Source organism: Homarus americanus, unplaced genomic scaffold (genome assembly GCF_018991925.1).
Source record: "Homarus americanus isolate GMGI-L3 unplaced genomic scaffold, GMGI_Hamer_2.0 scaffold20465, whole genome shotgun sequence".
NCBI classification, from domain to species: domain Eukaryota; kingdom Metazoa; phylum Arthropoda; class Malacostraca; order Decapoda; family Nephropidae; genus Homarus; species Homarus americanus.
The window spans coordinates 566,524-582,714 of NW_024756914.1; the positions used below are offsets into that span (position 1 = coordinate 566,524).

A 16,191-nucleotide genomic window follows, 5' to 3' on the forward strand; every position below is an offset into this window, starting at 1 on the left:
GCCTTACTGGTGGTGGTGACACCTTACTGGTGGTGGTGACGACACCTTACTGGTGGTTGTGGTGACACTTTACTGGTGGTGGTGATACCTTACTGATGGCGACACCTTACTGGTGGTGGTGGTGACACCTTACTGGTGGTGGTAGTGACACCCTACTGGTGGTGGTGACATCTTACTGGTGGTGGTGACACAGAGAGAGTGAGGGAGATTAATGAAACAAAGATTGATGGAAGAACGATTTAGACGGAATGAGAAAATAAAAGAGATAAGTAGAAGAGAAATAATGAATGAATGAGGATACTGAAAGTAGATACAAATATGAGATAAGAGTGTGAGAGACAGAACGAATACAGGGGAAGACGAAGAATATATATACATTAAATGAACGAGGAAGGAACACCTTGGAAGAATTTTAATAAGATAGAGACGATGACTGAAACAGGGAGATATATCGCGCACGACGCGACTCGTATGTTTATCTGCCATGTTGTTGTAAACAAACGGTGGTGATACGTTGACCTTGTTACTGTGTTAGTTGTACTGTGTTACGTGAAGATGCCTCGTGTGATGATCAAGGGAGGTGTGTGGAGGAACACCGAGGTTAGTAAACAGTGTTTCACCTCATACATGATGACGGCTCTAGGCTGCTATCAGACCGCTTGCAGTCTTGGCAGGGGGTTAGGGACTAGGGTCATCTCCAACCCAAGACAACTCTTACCCAAGATAAATCCTACTCAAAAAAGTTAACTCGTACCTAAGATAACTTGTACCCAACGCACGAGATAACTCATACCCAACTCTAGCTTTGATTTTTTTTAGATGGAAGCACAGGCTTTATGTAGTACTGCAGAATATTAAGTAACCATCACTTCACTTCTCCAGAATCTATATTATGTGGGCTGCAGGCTAGAATGGTTGCATCTAATATACTATAGGAATAGCCATGTGTCTGTTCTGGGCAGCTGAAACGGCACATTCGTTTTTCATCAAACTTGGTGGAAAAATCGTAAAAAAATTCGTAGAGTGGAACAAACCTGGTCCCATGTCGATGGTTTCTTTAGGAAGGTATTAATTAACCATTTTATTTACGCTGGAAAACGATGTTGCTGTACGCTGTCAGCCTGACGGCGGTTGCGTGCTAGCCAAGCACAAGCGTTCAAACTTTCACCGGGCATGAAGGGCCCACTATCACTTGTATAAAAATATACACAATCGGTTCAGAGTAGTGATAGAATGCTACCAAATGGATAATGATGACATCAGAAATGAGGCTCACAAATTTGCAAAAATGTGCATTATTAACAACCGTAAGTAAGAACTGGACATATTATTGTGTTGTAAATTCTCAGCTTTGTTGTTCTTGATACGGATCTTCGTTTTAGTGTGTCCAGAAGACTGAAGTAGCGTCTATTACTGGCTCCACTCCTTGCTATACAGTAATTAACGTTGTTGGTTTTCCATTATTTCTTTAATCTTGTTTTCTTATGTCATAAGTGATCCAAGGTATTTAAAGGACTCGATTTTTTAAATATTAATCCACTTATTCTGATACATTTTGAGTTTTGCCTTTAGTTTCTTTTCATGATCATTGTTTTGGTCTTATCCACATTTATCTCGAGTCCTGTTGAATTTGCTATTTCCTTAAAGGTTGTTGCCATTGTATCTACTTCTTGGATGTTGTTGCTTACTATATCCAGTTCATCAGCGTATGCGAGCATTCTAATTTTGATCATATTTAATAAAATTCTTTCCCACATATGGTGAATTTCTCTTTTTATATATATATATATATATATATATATATATATATATATATATATATATATATATATATATATATCCACAATAATGAAACGTGGATAAGATAAATCTTGATTAAATCACACGAGAAAAGGGAAACAACGGACACCTTAGCTTTCGTCTTTATTCAAGACATCTTCAGAGGCAACAGTTGCCTCTATAATATATATATATATATATATATATATATATATATATATATATATATATATATATATATATATATATATATATATATATATATATATATATATATATATATATACAGTATATCAATGAAAGCTCATCGGTAAGAAAATATTTTAGTTTTATATAAATTGTAAAATGGGTGTCTTTTTCTTCTCAGTACCACGAGAACTCTCACTTTTACGCTTGCCAGCCATTTTAAAGGGAATTACAAACGAAAATTTGTCAGTACACAGCGCGATCACTAACGTTGTGACTCGAAAATACGTAATATGAAAAATATTTTATACGGCCATGGCTGTCGTAAGTCGAGGAGAGAATGTATATACAGTATATGTGTATGCATGCGTGCGTGTGAACTGTCTTGTAAATTGGGTATGAGTTATCTTGTAATTGTGTATGACTTGACATGTTTTGATTGGTACTATTTGCTTGAGTACGAGATGTCCAGCACCAGTTGGTAGGCTGTGATCACAGTACTTCATGATTATGAAAATAAATACAGTATTAAAATATGGGGTATTGCCTGAGAACAGCACTACCACCAGAAGGAGTTGTTATATTTAAATTTTTCCACATGTTTTTATCATTATAATAACTTTTAGTATTGTGTACCCACACATATTACTTACTGTTTTGTAGAAGAAAAGTTGTTCCTAACTATCATAATAACACATAGTAACCCTGACTATTGCTATGTACAGTATTTTTTTCCTCTGATGATTTATTTCATGAGAAATATTAATTCCAAGCCCCTACTTCCTATTTTACTCAAGGAGTTTTTGTTTGAAATAGCTTATATATATATATATATATATATATATATATATATATATATATATATATATATATATATATATATATATATATATATATATATATATATATATATATATATATATATATATATATATATACTATGCTATGCTGTATTAATGAAAGCTCATCAGTAAGAAAAAATTATATACAGTATAATATCCTCTTAAATATATTCCAGGATGAAATCCTCAAAGCGGCTGTTATGAAATATGGCAAAAATCAGTGGTCGCGTATTGCATCACTGCTTCATCGCAAGTCTGCCAAACAATGCAAGGCACGATGGTTTGAGTGGCTGGATCCAAGCATCAAAAAAACAGAATGGAGTCGGGAGGAAGATGAGAAGCTGCTGCATCTGGCCAAGCTGATGCCAACACAGTGGAGGACAATTGCTCCCATCATTGGTCGCACAGCTGCACAGTGTCTGGAGCGTTATGAGTACTTACTGTAAGTAGACATGTAATGGTACTCATCACCAGAGTAACTCAGTAAGTTCTCTAAGGGACTGTTTTTATCAAAGACTTTGTTACCGTAGTTATCACAGTGCTTGTGGAAATATGTGAGGGAATTAACGTCTTGTGGTAATGCCTTTTAAAGTTAGGTTATTGTGCCACTTATACTGTGGTGTCTGAGTAACATTGATTTCCACTCATTCTATAAAGATAAATACAAGAGTGAGTGTCTAAGTGTAGATAGTGAAAGAATAAGTAAACAAGGGTAACAAAGAATTGATCACAAGCTTCCTTAGCACAAGCTGGTCAAACATCAATTCTTGTCAGTTAGTTATTCAGTCAGCCAGTCTGTCATACTGGGTCAATTTACATCGCATTGTGAAGAAAAATGTATACAAATGTTGTTGGAGAAGTATAAGAGATGATTAAAGCTGAAGAAAAAGGATGTAGAAGATTAAAGCAAAATTAGATTGAGAGAGAGAGAGACTACTGTATTTATATGTGGTACTTGGTTCACTGTTGTTAAAAGAAGAAAATTTAAAAAGGGACTCATAATGTAACAATGGCAGATGCTACTAATAGTTTTTTAGCCAAAGTTTTGCAAATGGGTTAAAATCACATTCACGAGTACTACAACCAGTGGAGAGAAGTTTCTCTGTGTGGTTTGGTCAGCCAACACAAGTGAATAAGAGGAAACTAAGAATTAACCTGTACAGTGACCCCTCGGTTAACGACTCAATCCGTTCCAGAAGGTCGTTCGTTAACCGAAAAGTTCGTTAACCGAAACCATTGTTTCAATGGGTTTTTGGGTAATTGGTTCCAGCTCACCGAAAATTTCCTACATTCAACAAAAATGGTAGAAAAGTTCACTTACTTTGAGGTGTGTATGTAGAAGGCTCCTAGATGGTGATGATGATGATGGGAATTAGAATGGGGGTGGAGGAGAAGGAAGAAGAAAAGGCATTGGGGTGGAAGAGAAGTCACCCCCATGGCACCATTTCATCCATAAAATTTTAGTTCTCTTGGTATATTTCAAGATTATTTTCTTTAAATCAACACTGCACTGCATTATATATTGTCAATATGTAAAATATATTCCAAATTGACCAATAATTTGCTTGGAAACACAGAAAAAAAGCGTTTAGTTGAAGAGAGTCTCAAGCAAGATGTTACCTCCACTGAAAACAGAGAGAGACTAACGCCTGTCTGGTGTGTTAACAGGCTGGATGGCACGCCAGAAACTAGTTTCTTTACCTTCAATTATGTTCAATAATTGTTAAAATGACTAAAAAAAGTTAATATTAAACTTTTAAAATTATTGAATAGTATAAACTTCTTGATATTTACTAAAATAGTAAGAAATTTAAGCCCTAGAACCGATTAATGTATTGGCGGACTGATACTAAAGCTGGTTGCCCGGTCAGTGCAAGCGAAAACATGTTGAGGTCGGTTCGTAAGAAATTCGTTAACCGAATTTTTGTTCGTTAACCGAATTGAAGATCCTTATGGAAGGCAGTTCGTTAACCGAGGCGTTCGTTAAACGAGGGGTCACTGTACTCTATAGCTCAGAAGTGGTCCCTAGGTTAACGAACGGTTCGATTAATGAAATTTCGGTTAACGAATTAGCTCTCATAAGGATTTTCAGTTCGATTAACGAAATCCTTACGACAAACATGTTTTGTTGTGTGCATCAGCTGATCAGCTGGTCCGCCAATACAGTAATTGGTTCTATGTTTACATTCGTTTCCAGTGAAGTAAATATCAAGAAAGTTGTGCTCTTGAATATTTCTACATTTTTTTTATTAAAAGTATTGGTCATTCTGAAATTAGGTTAACGTATTGATAATATATACAGTACAGGGAACAATTTTTGTGCGCCCATCAGCTGATTGAATCACCCTCCAACGCTTCTCAGTTTAACTTTGTTTACAGTGGAGTGAACATTAAAATAATTGGTCATTCTGAAATTTAGTTAACATATTGATAATATACTGTGCAGTGCAGAAATTATTAGGAAACATGAAGAAGGCACTAGAACCAATGCACTCTGTAAAGAATATGGCATGTCATCATCGACTGCCTCTACAGTCAGCTGTTTGATATGTAAACAAAGCTGCCGGGTATACGACATACACACCTCAAAGTAAGTTAAAATACAGTATTCTATTGTTTTTTATTTATTATTGTACAGAATACTTTACAGTACAGTGCTGTACTGTATTTAGTTTATATTTAATGTTTTGTTGGTATACAGTACTTTGTATGTACTTTTTCTGTGAGTTGGAACCAATTACCCAATTTCCCATTGAAATAATAGATTCAGTTAACGAACGACTGTGGAACGAATTGTGTTCATTAACCGAGGGACCACTGTATTTACCTATCGAGATAAGAACCCTTGGGCTCAATTCTCAGCCAGAATATATGACTGGGTCCTTCTTTATACACTTAACGTATGTATACTCGGGTGGGTGACCTCTTCGATGGTGAAACATTTTTTGGGTGGATGAGCTTCCTGCAAAGAGAGTGATGAAATCCACTACATTAGACAGTACCTGTACTACACTACCTGTTGAAAGCTAAGAATTAGGAGATTGCACCTGTTTGGCTCCCATGGCTGACATATGCTTGTACAGTCAGTGCCGGGTTAAGACTTTCGTAGGCCTTAGGCACCTCCAAGATATGGGGCCCCATTTGACAGCATATTCACTAATAACACAAGCTAGTACCTAATTATAAAATGTGATGTTGAAAGAATAAGATTCAGTGATGTTTGCCATGAATTGAGTAAAAGAAAATGGGTTAGATCAGCTGTTCTTGTACAGTACAGAAATAGTTTAAGATCCACTATGGGCCAAGAGCGGCTCTCTTCTCTTTCCCTACTTTCAATTGAAAATGAACTGCTTCGAAAGATAGACACTAATGACATAATAAAACAATTTGCACTGCAAAAAAGCCGTAAAGTTTTGATCTAATAAATATCTTAACTTAAAATCTGTGTCAATTTTCCGAAGCAGTTGCTTTGGCATATTGAGTATGTTCTAAACATTTCCTAATGATTACGTTGTAACTTGTATAGGATATTTCAGAAACAAAAGTATGTATTAGACAACTGAAAAAAAATAAAAATTTTGTGTACTCTTTGAAACAACTTTCTTCTACTATTTTGCTTTCATCTATGGCCAGAATATGCCTAAAAAGAATAGTATAGAAAATAATCAAGTAACATAAATGGATACTAATAGGATTAAGTAATAAATAAATGGAAAAAAAGTATCTCAGTATCAATTTAATAATAACCTGTAGAAAAGGGGGAAAAAAAGTTCTCATTTTATTTTTCGTAGGCCCCCAATATCTCGTAGGCCCTAGGCACTGTGCCTACTGTGCCTAATGGATAATCCGGGCCTGTGTACAGTAGTATGTATAAAAAGGAAATGTACACGAACAAGAAAAAGTCAGTTTACAAAACAATAAGTGATTATGCCTCTGTGGACAAATACTGTACTGGGGAAGGGGCTGTACACTACAGTACTGGATTGCACATATCATTGTTCTTACTTTCACACCTTGGGGTCTATAGTTTGTGTATTCAGTTTCTGTATTTGTTCAGAAATTTCCTGAAATATGACAGAGCTGTTGTTCAGAGGCTAAATACTGTATGTGCATGAATTATTATTATTAATTTTTTTTTTTTGCACTTAAGAATGTTAAAAAATTATGAGGTAATAAAGTTTGTCATAGTTCTAGTTTAAACAACATTTTTGTATTAAATCACAACTTTGAAGTTGTGCAATGTACCATGTTTATATATATACAGTATGTAATTTAGAGAGTTAGATTAATAATTACTGTACAATAAACTTAGGTCATCTTGATGAGGGAATGTTTACTTGAAAAAAATAGATTAGAATAGAATGTTTATTTTTAAGGCTATTTCAGTAATCCATAGTAATAGTTCATTAATACTGTACTGTACTATTCAAAACAAATTATATTAACATCCTGTTTCAATCTCAGTTCAGTAGACCAATCTTCTTAAGGTAACTGCTTTTTATATACTTTTAGTGACCAACTTTCTTAAGGTAACTACAGTTCTTATAATATACCTTTAGTGACCAGGCTCAGAAAGGGGAAGATGAAGAGAGTGTTGACGACCCAAGGAAACTCAAACCTGGAGAGATTGACCCGAATCCAGAGACGAAGCCTGCTAGACCCGACCCTAAAGACATGGACGAGGACGAACTGGAGATGTTGTCCGAGGCACGAGCTCGTCTGGCCAACACCCAGGGCAAGAAAGCAAAGAGGAAGGTATAACATCTGGTACATTTCATTCAGATTTTGGGCTTTAGTTTAGTCATAGTAATGCCTGTCTTTCCAGATCCGACTGATTGTTGTTGTACTGTAGACATTATCATTGTCAAAGACAATTCCTGCTCACCAGATTTTTTTTTCCATACTTACAAATCTATAACACAGGATGATCACCACCACACTCTCCAACATTCATTTTTTAAGCTGCCTTAGCTACTACAGGAGTTTTTGCAACAAAATTAAGGCTGCCTGCCTGCCCACACCCAATAAAGAACAGTGGCCTTTTATATGTTCTTTGATTGCTCATGTTACAGAACATCATTGAAAACACTTTTAAATGTCAAAGACTGAACAGCAAATTCTTGTATTCTGATGTTTCTCAGATTTTTCACAATTGTAATGGCGTTTTGTTGTCTCATTGTTTTAGGCTCGTGAAAAACAACTAGAAGAAGCACGACGACTGGCTGCTCTGCAGAAGCGTAGGGAACTCAGAGCTGCTGGGATTGATCTACCTCAAAAACGAAAAAAGCGGAAGGGAGTCGATTACAATGAGGAAATTCCATTTGAGAAGAAGCCTGCATCGGGATTTTATGATACATCACAAGAAACATATGATCCCATGCAGCCCAACTTTAAACGCCTTCGACAGCAGCATCTTGATGGAGACCTGCGATCTGAGAAGGAGGACCGGGAGAGGAAAAAGGATAAACAAAAGTTAAAGGAACGTAAAGAACAAGGCGTTCCCAACTCTGTGTTTGAAAACGGGGAGTCCAAAACCAAGAGGAGTAAATTAGTGTTGTCTTCACCACAAATATCAGAAGAAGAGTTGGAACAGGTGAGACATAATTGTGCCCATCATACTCTCCTAACCTAACACAACCCAGCTTATTGTAACCTTATGTAATGTAATCTAATCAAATGTTTGGTATCTTATCTTTTCCTAAATCAAACTTAACCCAAACTAACATAATTTAGCCAAAGGGAACTTGACCAGAAGAAAGACTAATACATTTATCTTCATCCTCCCCACTGTACCTAGGCAACATTTTTTTTTCATTTATTAAGATCTTGGTAACTTGCAGCAGAGTTCACAAGTGTTAGCATATTTCTGGTTTAATGAAAAATTGCATTTCTGTTCTACTTAGGTTAAACAATTATCTGAAACTAGAAATATATCAAGTACTAATATAAATAAATATTGGTGACCCACATAGTACCTTGTATAGCTACACTGTGAATTGATGTGAATCATTGAGAATGACTGTTGATACTAAGATTCAGTGTATATATCTTGGTTGAAGATACGATGAAGTATGTATGGATATTTGTTTATGTTGTCTTATCCCTTTCCTGAAGTTTTCCACACTTTTTTTTTACCACATTCCTTATCATTTCTCTATGCTTATCTTTGAGGTTTCTGTAATCCATTGTCTTTTCTACACACGAGTGGGAAGGAAGTAAAGATAACAAAACTTAAAAAAAAATTATTTTCAGGTTGTAAAATTAGGAAAGGCTTCAGAGGCTGCAAGGGAACTGGCAGAAGAAGTGGGGGGAAGTGGCGCATCTCAGGCCTTGTTAGCCGAGTATAATGTGACTCCTGGTCAAGCCATCCGTACCCCTCGAACACCAGCCGACATGGACCGTGTGATGCAGGGAGCACACGATATCATGGCTCTGACCCATGTTGACACACCATTGAAGGGAGGCATGAACACTCCTCTCAATCAACAAGATTTTGGTGGTGTTGAACCCAACAAAGTTGCTGTTCAGACTCCTAACACAGTTCTAGGCACACCATTCCGGACACCTTCTGGCACTCAGATAAGTACTCCTGGTCGAACACCCGGAGCGCTTACTCCCAGAGGCCAATCAGTACCCCCAGGAGCAACTCCAGGAGCAACACCAATCAGGGACAAGCTAAATATAAATGAAGAAGGTGCCCTTGTACCCATAGATGATCGTCAGGCTCTCAAGGCTTATCAACGTAACATGAGGGAAGCCCTTCAGTCAGGCCTTAAGTCACTTCCAGCACCAAAGAATGACTTTGAGATTGTTGTACCGGATCAAGAGGATGGTCAGCCAGGTGATGAGGACAAGGACCGCGGAGAAGCCATGATAGAGGATCAGGCAGATTTGGATGCCAGGTAACTTAACTATCTTACATACAAAATGATTTTCTTCCCAAGTTTACCTTGTGATGACATTAGGTTCTTTTGTAGAACAAATTTGTTGGGTTTATGTCAGTTTCACTTTGAAGACTGGGGGTAAAAGAGTTTAAGAAGTGCTTCTTAGTCCAGTTTTTACCTTATACAGCAGGGTCTTGTCCAGAACAGCGGTTCTTTTTTTATTTTAATGTGAAAAGTGAGTCCCATAGGTATGACTGCCTGTGAGGGACAGTGTGGATACCTTTGGTACATAAGGAGGCAGTATGGCTGGTACTGCACTCATCCACATTCACTTCCCCAAGTTTTAAACTTAAGTACCCATTTACAGCGGGGTGAATTGAGTGTGCCCAGGGATCAGCTCAGAGGGGAGCCCGTACACAAGGGATTAAGGATACACACCAAAAAAATCTTCAAGTATTGTGAAAAATGACTATAAGTAAAGCAGTTTCTCACTCTCAGTGTTGTAAACAACTGAGGTGTGGGAGGTGCTAGCCAATGGCTGGAACCACTGCTGGATAAGTGAACAGCAATGAGTGCACAGCTTTGCTAACCTGCATTAAGCATCTTTTATCTGTACAGTATTTGGTTAATAATTAATTTGTCATATTTATTTAACTTTATAATCAATTTGGAAGTTCCACATTTAATGTGCGGTTCCCACTTTGGTGATAGGAAGGGCACACAGCCATAGAAACATTCTTCACATTTACCTGCTGGCAACTGAGACACCGCACCATCAGGTAATAACCGTTAACTGTATACTCTTAATACAAATGAGTAATTACTGAATAGTTTCATGAAAGAATTTTAAATTCTAAGACATAAGATGGAGCTTGCAAGGTTTATATTGTCACAAGCATCACACTAGCTCAACTAGACTGGACATATGGAGCTTAATGGATAATGAATCTTGTCCATGAGTTCAATCATTGGCTTGTGCACCTTTACTGTTATTGGGTAGCACTAATGGGTTTGGGAAGTTTGTAAGGTTCGTACTGAATCCTTGTTTATTTCATGTAAAAAATAGGGTTAGTTTCCTTTTGGAGTTGCTGTGTGATAATAATTGTTGGAACACTTACCACCACCCCTCCTCCCCTTTCTAAACCACACCTGCTACATGGACTAATGAATGAAGTTATGGTACAGTAATTTATTGCCCTGAAATCCTAATTTATGGCCATCCACAAAACTAGACAGCTCAGAAACCTTACCACCTTTTATGAGTAAATTTGATCATCTGTGAAAAGGGAATAATGGTTGACATGTAAAAACATTCATTCATGGTAGACCAGAGGTGCACACTATATTGTGTGGGCCATCACACTGGTTTACTTAAAGGGAAACCTTAACTTTTGCCTTAACTTTTACTCTCCCTTTCATTTCAATGATTGTAGTAGGGGAGGCCAAAGTAATGTTAACCCTATAACTCCTGGGATGTACTGTACACACAGTAAGTGTTAATGGTCATCTGCATCTTACATTGTTTAATTGTAAAGTGTTTCATAGCAAATTTATTTATTTATTTTTTGCTTTTGGCCAAAAAAGTTACTTGCCATTTTTTATTGTCATTTACTGTAGACTGTTTTGAATATAATTTGACTCCCTATTGTATTTAAGGGCTGTGGCAGATGCTGCTGCCCGTAGAGATGCTGAAATGAAAAAGCGGTCACAGGCAGTGCAAAGGAATTTACCTAGGCCTCAGGAGGTTAATTCATCTGTGTTACGGCCCATGCATGCAGATATCCACCTTTCAGATCAACAGAAGGCAGAAGAATTGATAAAGCGTGAGATGGTGACCATGCTTCATTATGATGCCTTGCACACTCCTGCTGGGCCTCCCACTCGCAAAGGTTAGATTTAATCTTAAATATTATGACAGACTTGATAAAACTGTACTGTACCGTACATATAGTGAACGATTTTGTTACAAATTTGAAGGGCCTGAAAATTCTTATCACAGTACAGTATATTAGACTTAACATACTATGATGAACTCAATATTATAAGACTTAGAATGGGGACTACGACATTTAGACAGACATGATATTACATGTTATGATGTACTCAGTGTTACAAAATTACAATTGATATTGTAATACAGTATTATGAAGAGAATGCAACAATTTGTGCTATGTGCAGTATTTTGCATGTCATTGAATATTTTCCAGTTTAATCAACCTTATGAAACACTGTGGATGTGAGGGTATTAGTACAGTACCATGGGGGACTGTTGGCAGTTTGTGGCTGGAGACTTTTGAGCACATTATTTCGAGTAATTATTATTGATGCTGACGGAAATGTATTATGTAGTGAGAGTGAGAATGTAATTGAAAAAGTGTGACACATAATTATCCTGCAGGCAGTGTAGTGGCAGAAGCACAGCACCGTGACCATCTTGAGAGACATCCATATAAGCGTTACACCGAGGCTGAAATCGAGGAGTCCAAGGAAATGCTCAAGTCAGAGATGAATGTGGTCAAGCAAGGAATGGGTCATGGTGATCTTACTCTGGATGCATATTCCCAGGTACAGTACATATTGACTTTGTTAAACTGATGCAGCAGAGAGAATAATTATACTTCTCCATTTATTTTTCATGTTAAAGAGGAATCAATAATTGATTTGGCAGTACAGTATACTGTTATTAATGTACAGTAATTGTGACAATTTTGCTCTAACTTATATAAGCGAAGGTGACATCATTAAGAATTGAGTGATGAGGGGGTAGGGGTCAGGATCTTAGCGAAGCTGTGAGCTGCAGTAGTGTTATTTTTCAACTTGTATTTCTGTTTACATGCACACAATTGTTTGTACAGAATGGCAGCAAGCAATGAATTAATAGTGTCATGATGCTCGAATTTGAGGAGGTAGGCTGCGAGATACATCAGCCAATCATAGGCATCCCATGCAGTCACATGACAGTAGTAGCCACTCATAGCTCACGAGCACCAAGTCTACCCACCCATGCACTTGGCACGTGTCAACGCATGATGCAATCTCTCAGAAATTTGTTTGAATGTCTGGAATGGAGAGATTCTTCTCGGAATGCTCATTTTGGTTTTCGTGGTTAATGGAAAGTTTCAGGGATCAAATATTCTGGATAACGGGGAGATTACTTTATAAAAACAGTGAAGTCAAACATTGTTTTGTCTCCCTGGCCCTTACTTGTAATATTTTGCAGGTTGGTGACAGCCTGATCCAAGAGTGAATATACAATACAGTACTCACATTTTTGCTCTCATCCATTCACCTTACTCGTGTAACATCCCTATGAAACACTTGATGTTATACACACACACACACACTCATTACTTCCTTGCTGTTATCCCCCCTCACTTCTTCCATCTCCTCAGTTTTCTTCTCTCCTTATTGCTATCTACCTCTCAGTTATTGACTCTTTTTAACCATTGTTTCATTTCTGTTTTATTATGGTGTTAATTAATTTATATGATTTTTTCCAAGGTTTGGGAAGAATGTTTGGCTCAAGTGTTGTTCCTGCCAAGTCAGAGTAAATACACACGAGCAAGTTTGGCCAGTAAGAAGGACAGGATTGAATCTCTAGAAAAAAGATTAGAACAGAACAGACAACACATGGCCAAACAAGCCAAGCTAGCAGCTAAATTAGAAAAGAAACTCAAAATATTAATGGGTGGATATCAGGTAAGTTATTTTCTGTGCACAGCAAACCCTTGATTTATGCAGTGGTTATGTTTCTGTAAAACACTGCACAAAGAGAATTAGCATAAAAAATACCTTGTGACTGTGGAAAATACCAAACTTGACAATCTAAAAATAAGAACCACTATTAAGGCTCATAGCACTGTATAGAAAACACTGATTAAGTTTCAGCAATGCCATTCACATCTGACATCACCACCACATACACTTCTTGTTGGTGTAGTATTTATAAACGTAAGAGAACAATATGTTTTTGTTTGGGTATATATTCTCTGTTATTGCAGCTAAAATCTTAGCAGTGATTAGTGTAAACACAAGTTTGAAGATTACACTTATGTGCACTGTGTGCTAAAACAGATGGAAACAGTGGCAAGTTGGGAGGAACATTTACAATATGTACTGTTTAGTATCGTCTGATAATTATTGTGGTATTTTAAGACATTTGGAGGCTACTTTTTTTTTAGGAACATATCTCGGTTTTAGCAATGGGAGTCATGGGGAAATGTGGCTCAGTTTATTAGAGGGTTATCTTTTCCAGTAGCGGGTATTGTACTTATATTGAATTTTTTAAGAAAACAAAAAGAAGAGGATAATACATTGTCATTTTTAAGATTGTATCAGACAACACTGTACTGTACTTTCATTTGTGTTATAGTTCATGTAGTCTTATCCTTTACTCTTTAGTATAGTACATATACAGGGGTCCCCGGGTTACGAATGGGTTCCGTTCCTGAGGACATTCGTACGTCGAAAATGTACGCAAGTCATAACACATGTTATGTGCATAGCGTACTTACAGAACAATGTTTAAAATCCCATTATATCATTGCCTAAATCCTTTTATACATCTAAAATCACTTAATTTAAGAGAAAAGAAGAAATAGAATGACAAAATACAGTATATGAAATTAAAAAATAAGTCATGAGGTTAATAAAAAGTGATATCTCCGTTAGTCGGAACAATTGGTGCAGAGCACTTCCGGGAATGAGAGATTCTGGGTAATGAGACGACTCGCAAAGCTGGAAAAATACACTTCATCCCCGGAATTTTCCGGCCATTGGAGTGTTCCGGGTTTGAGGGATTCCGGCTAATGGAGATATCACTGTAAATTTAAAGTTCGTATTGGCAGGCGTTCGTAAGTCAGGGACCCCCTAGTATAGTATAATATATAATATAATATAGTATAGTACTGTATAGGCATATGGAAGTTATACATATTGAGAGCATAGGCCAAGACTGTATGTATGGGTTAAACAGTAAGGTTTGGAAGTATCTTTAATTAATGCCAAAATAACAAGTGTGGATCATTTCACTGAGGTCATTTTACAAGTGATTGTACTAACAAGACAATGCAATTTAATGGTAACATGAAGGAACCTGACAGCTCAATTTAGCAGTAACATGATAATGCAATTAACTGTAACATAAAGTACTGTAACATGATAATGCAATTAACTGTAATATGAAGTAACATGACAATGCAATTTTGCAATAACATGTAGAAACAGGACAAATCAATTTAGTATGTACTGTACAGTGAAATGCTATGAAGTGTTCTGAACAAGTATGGATGCTCTAGATTTACCTTGTACTATATGTGTAATTTGATGATCTAAGGAATTTCTACTTATTCTAATAATTTTCATAATGTCTTCTGCCCTTGTTCTGGTCAGATTTCTATATTAAAAGTTATCTACCCTTTGATTCACCTCACTCAAATGGGAAAGGAATACAGTACAATAATAGATGGATTTCAAATTTGACCCAGTGAGTGCAACATACAGTTAATGTGTGTGTACTGTACAACACTGTGGAGGTGTTTAATACTTTTTTATTTTTGTAGAATATTGTGTATTAAATCTTGTAATTTTTTAGCTCCTGTCACATACTGTTTCTTGAGGACATACGTTTTGTATACAGTGGTCCCTCGGTTATGAGCACAATCGGTTCCAGCAGGTTGCTCGTTAACCGAAACCATCATTTCAGTGGTTTTGGGTATTGGTTCCAGCTCACCGAAAATTGCCTAGATTCAACAAAAGTGAAAAAGTACACTTACTTTGAGGTGTGTATGTAAAGGCTCCTGGATGATGATGATGGGAATTAGAATGGGTGGAGAGAAGGCATTGGGGTGGAAGGAAAATCGACGCCAGGCACCATTCCATAAAATTTAGTTCTCTTGGTGTAATTCAAGATTATTTTCTTCCATCCTTTTATATATTGTCAATAATTTGCTGGAAACACACAAAAAAGCGTTTAGTTGAAGAGAGTCTCAGCAAGATGTTACGTACTGAGAAATAGCTGACGTTGTTGTTAACTGGAGAGCAGATACCAAACTAGTTTCTTTACCTTCAATTATGTTCAATAATTGTTAAAATGACTAAAAGGTTAATATTAAACTTTTAAATTATTAAATAGTATAAACTTCTTGATATTTATTAAAATAGTAAGGAATTTAAGCCCTAAAACCGTTACTGTATTGGCAGACTAATACTACAGCTGGTGGACCGTAGTGCAGTTGACTCAAAAACTAGATTAATGATTTGATATTCCTAAGTTAAGAATCTTAAGGAAGGTAAATCGTTAACCGAGGCGCTCGTTAACCGAGGGATCACTGTACAGTATCGAACTTATATATCATTCTGTAAGTTGATGTAAAACATGACATAATTTTTATCTACAGTACACAGAATTGTTAATCTTCCTTTGAAGATAAATGGATTTTGATCTTTGTAAATTACATTTTTTTTTTTTTTTAATGTACTGTACTGTCGTATATTTTCTT

General features: G+C 36.6%; 1 protein-coding gene across 1 annotated transcript; it reads left to right on the plus strand.

The window, feature by feature from the left end:
* The first annotated feature begins 138 nt into the window (after positions 1 to 138).
* Positions 139 to 15,392, plus strand: LOC121857115 (cell division cycle 5-like protein). Its single transcript, XM_042352999.1, has 8 exons — positions 139 to 600; positions 2,984 to 3,249; positions 7,367 to 7,562; positions 7,993 to 8,400; positions 9,060 to 9,709; positions 11,348 to 11,580; positions 12,090 to 12,256; positions 13,193 to 15,392. The coding sequence occupies exons 1-8, from the start codon at positions 556 to 558 to the stop codon at positions 13,421 to 13,423; spliced, it is 2,196 nt and encodes a 731-aa protein (XP_042208933.1). The 5' UTR covers positions 139 to 555; the 3' UTR covers positions 13,424 to 15,392.
* Positions 15,393 to 16,191: the final 799 nt, after the last annotated feature.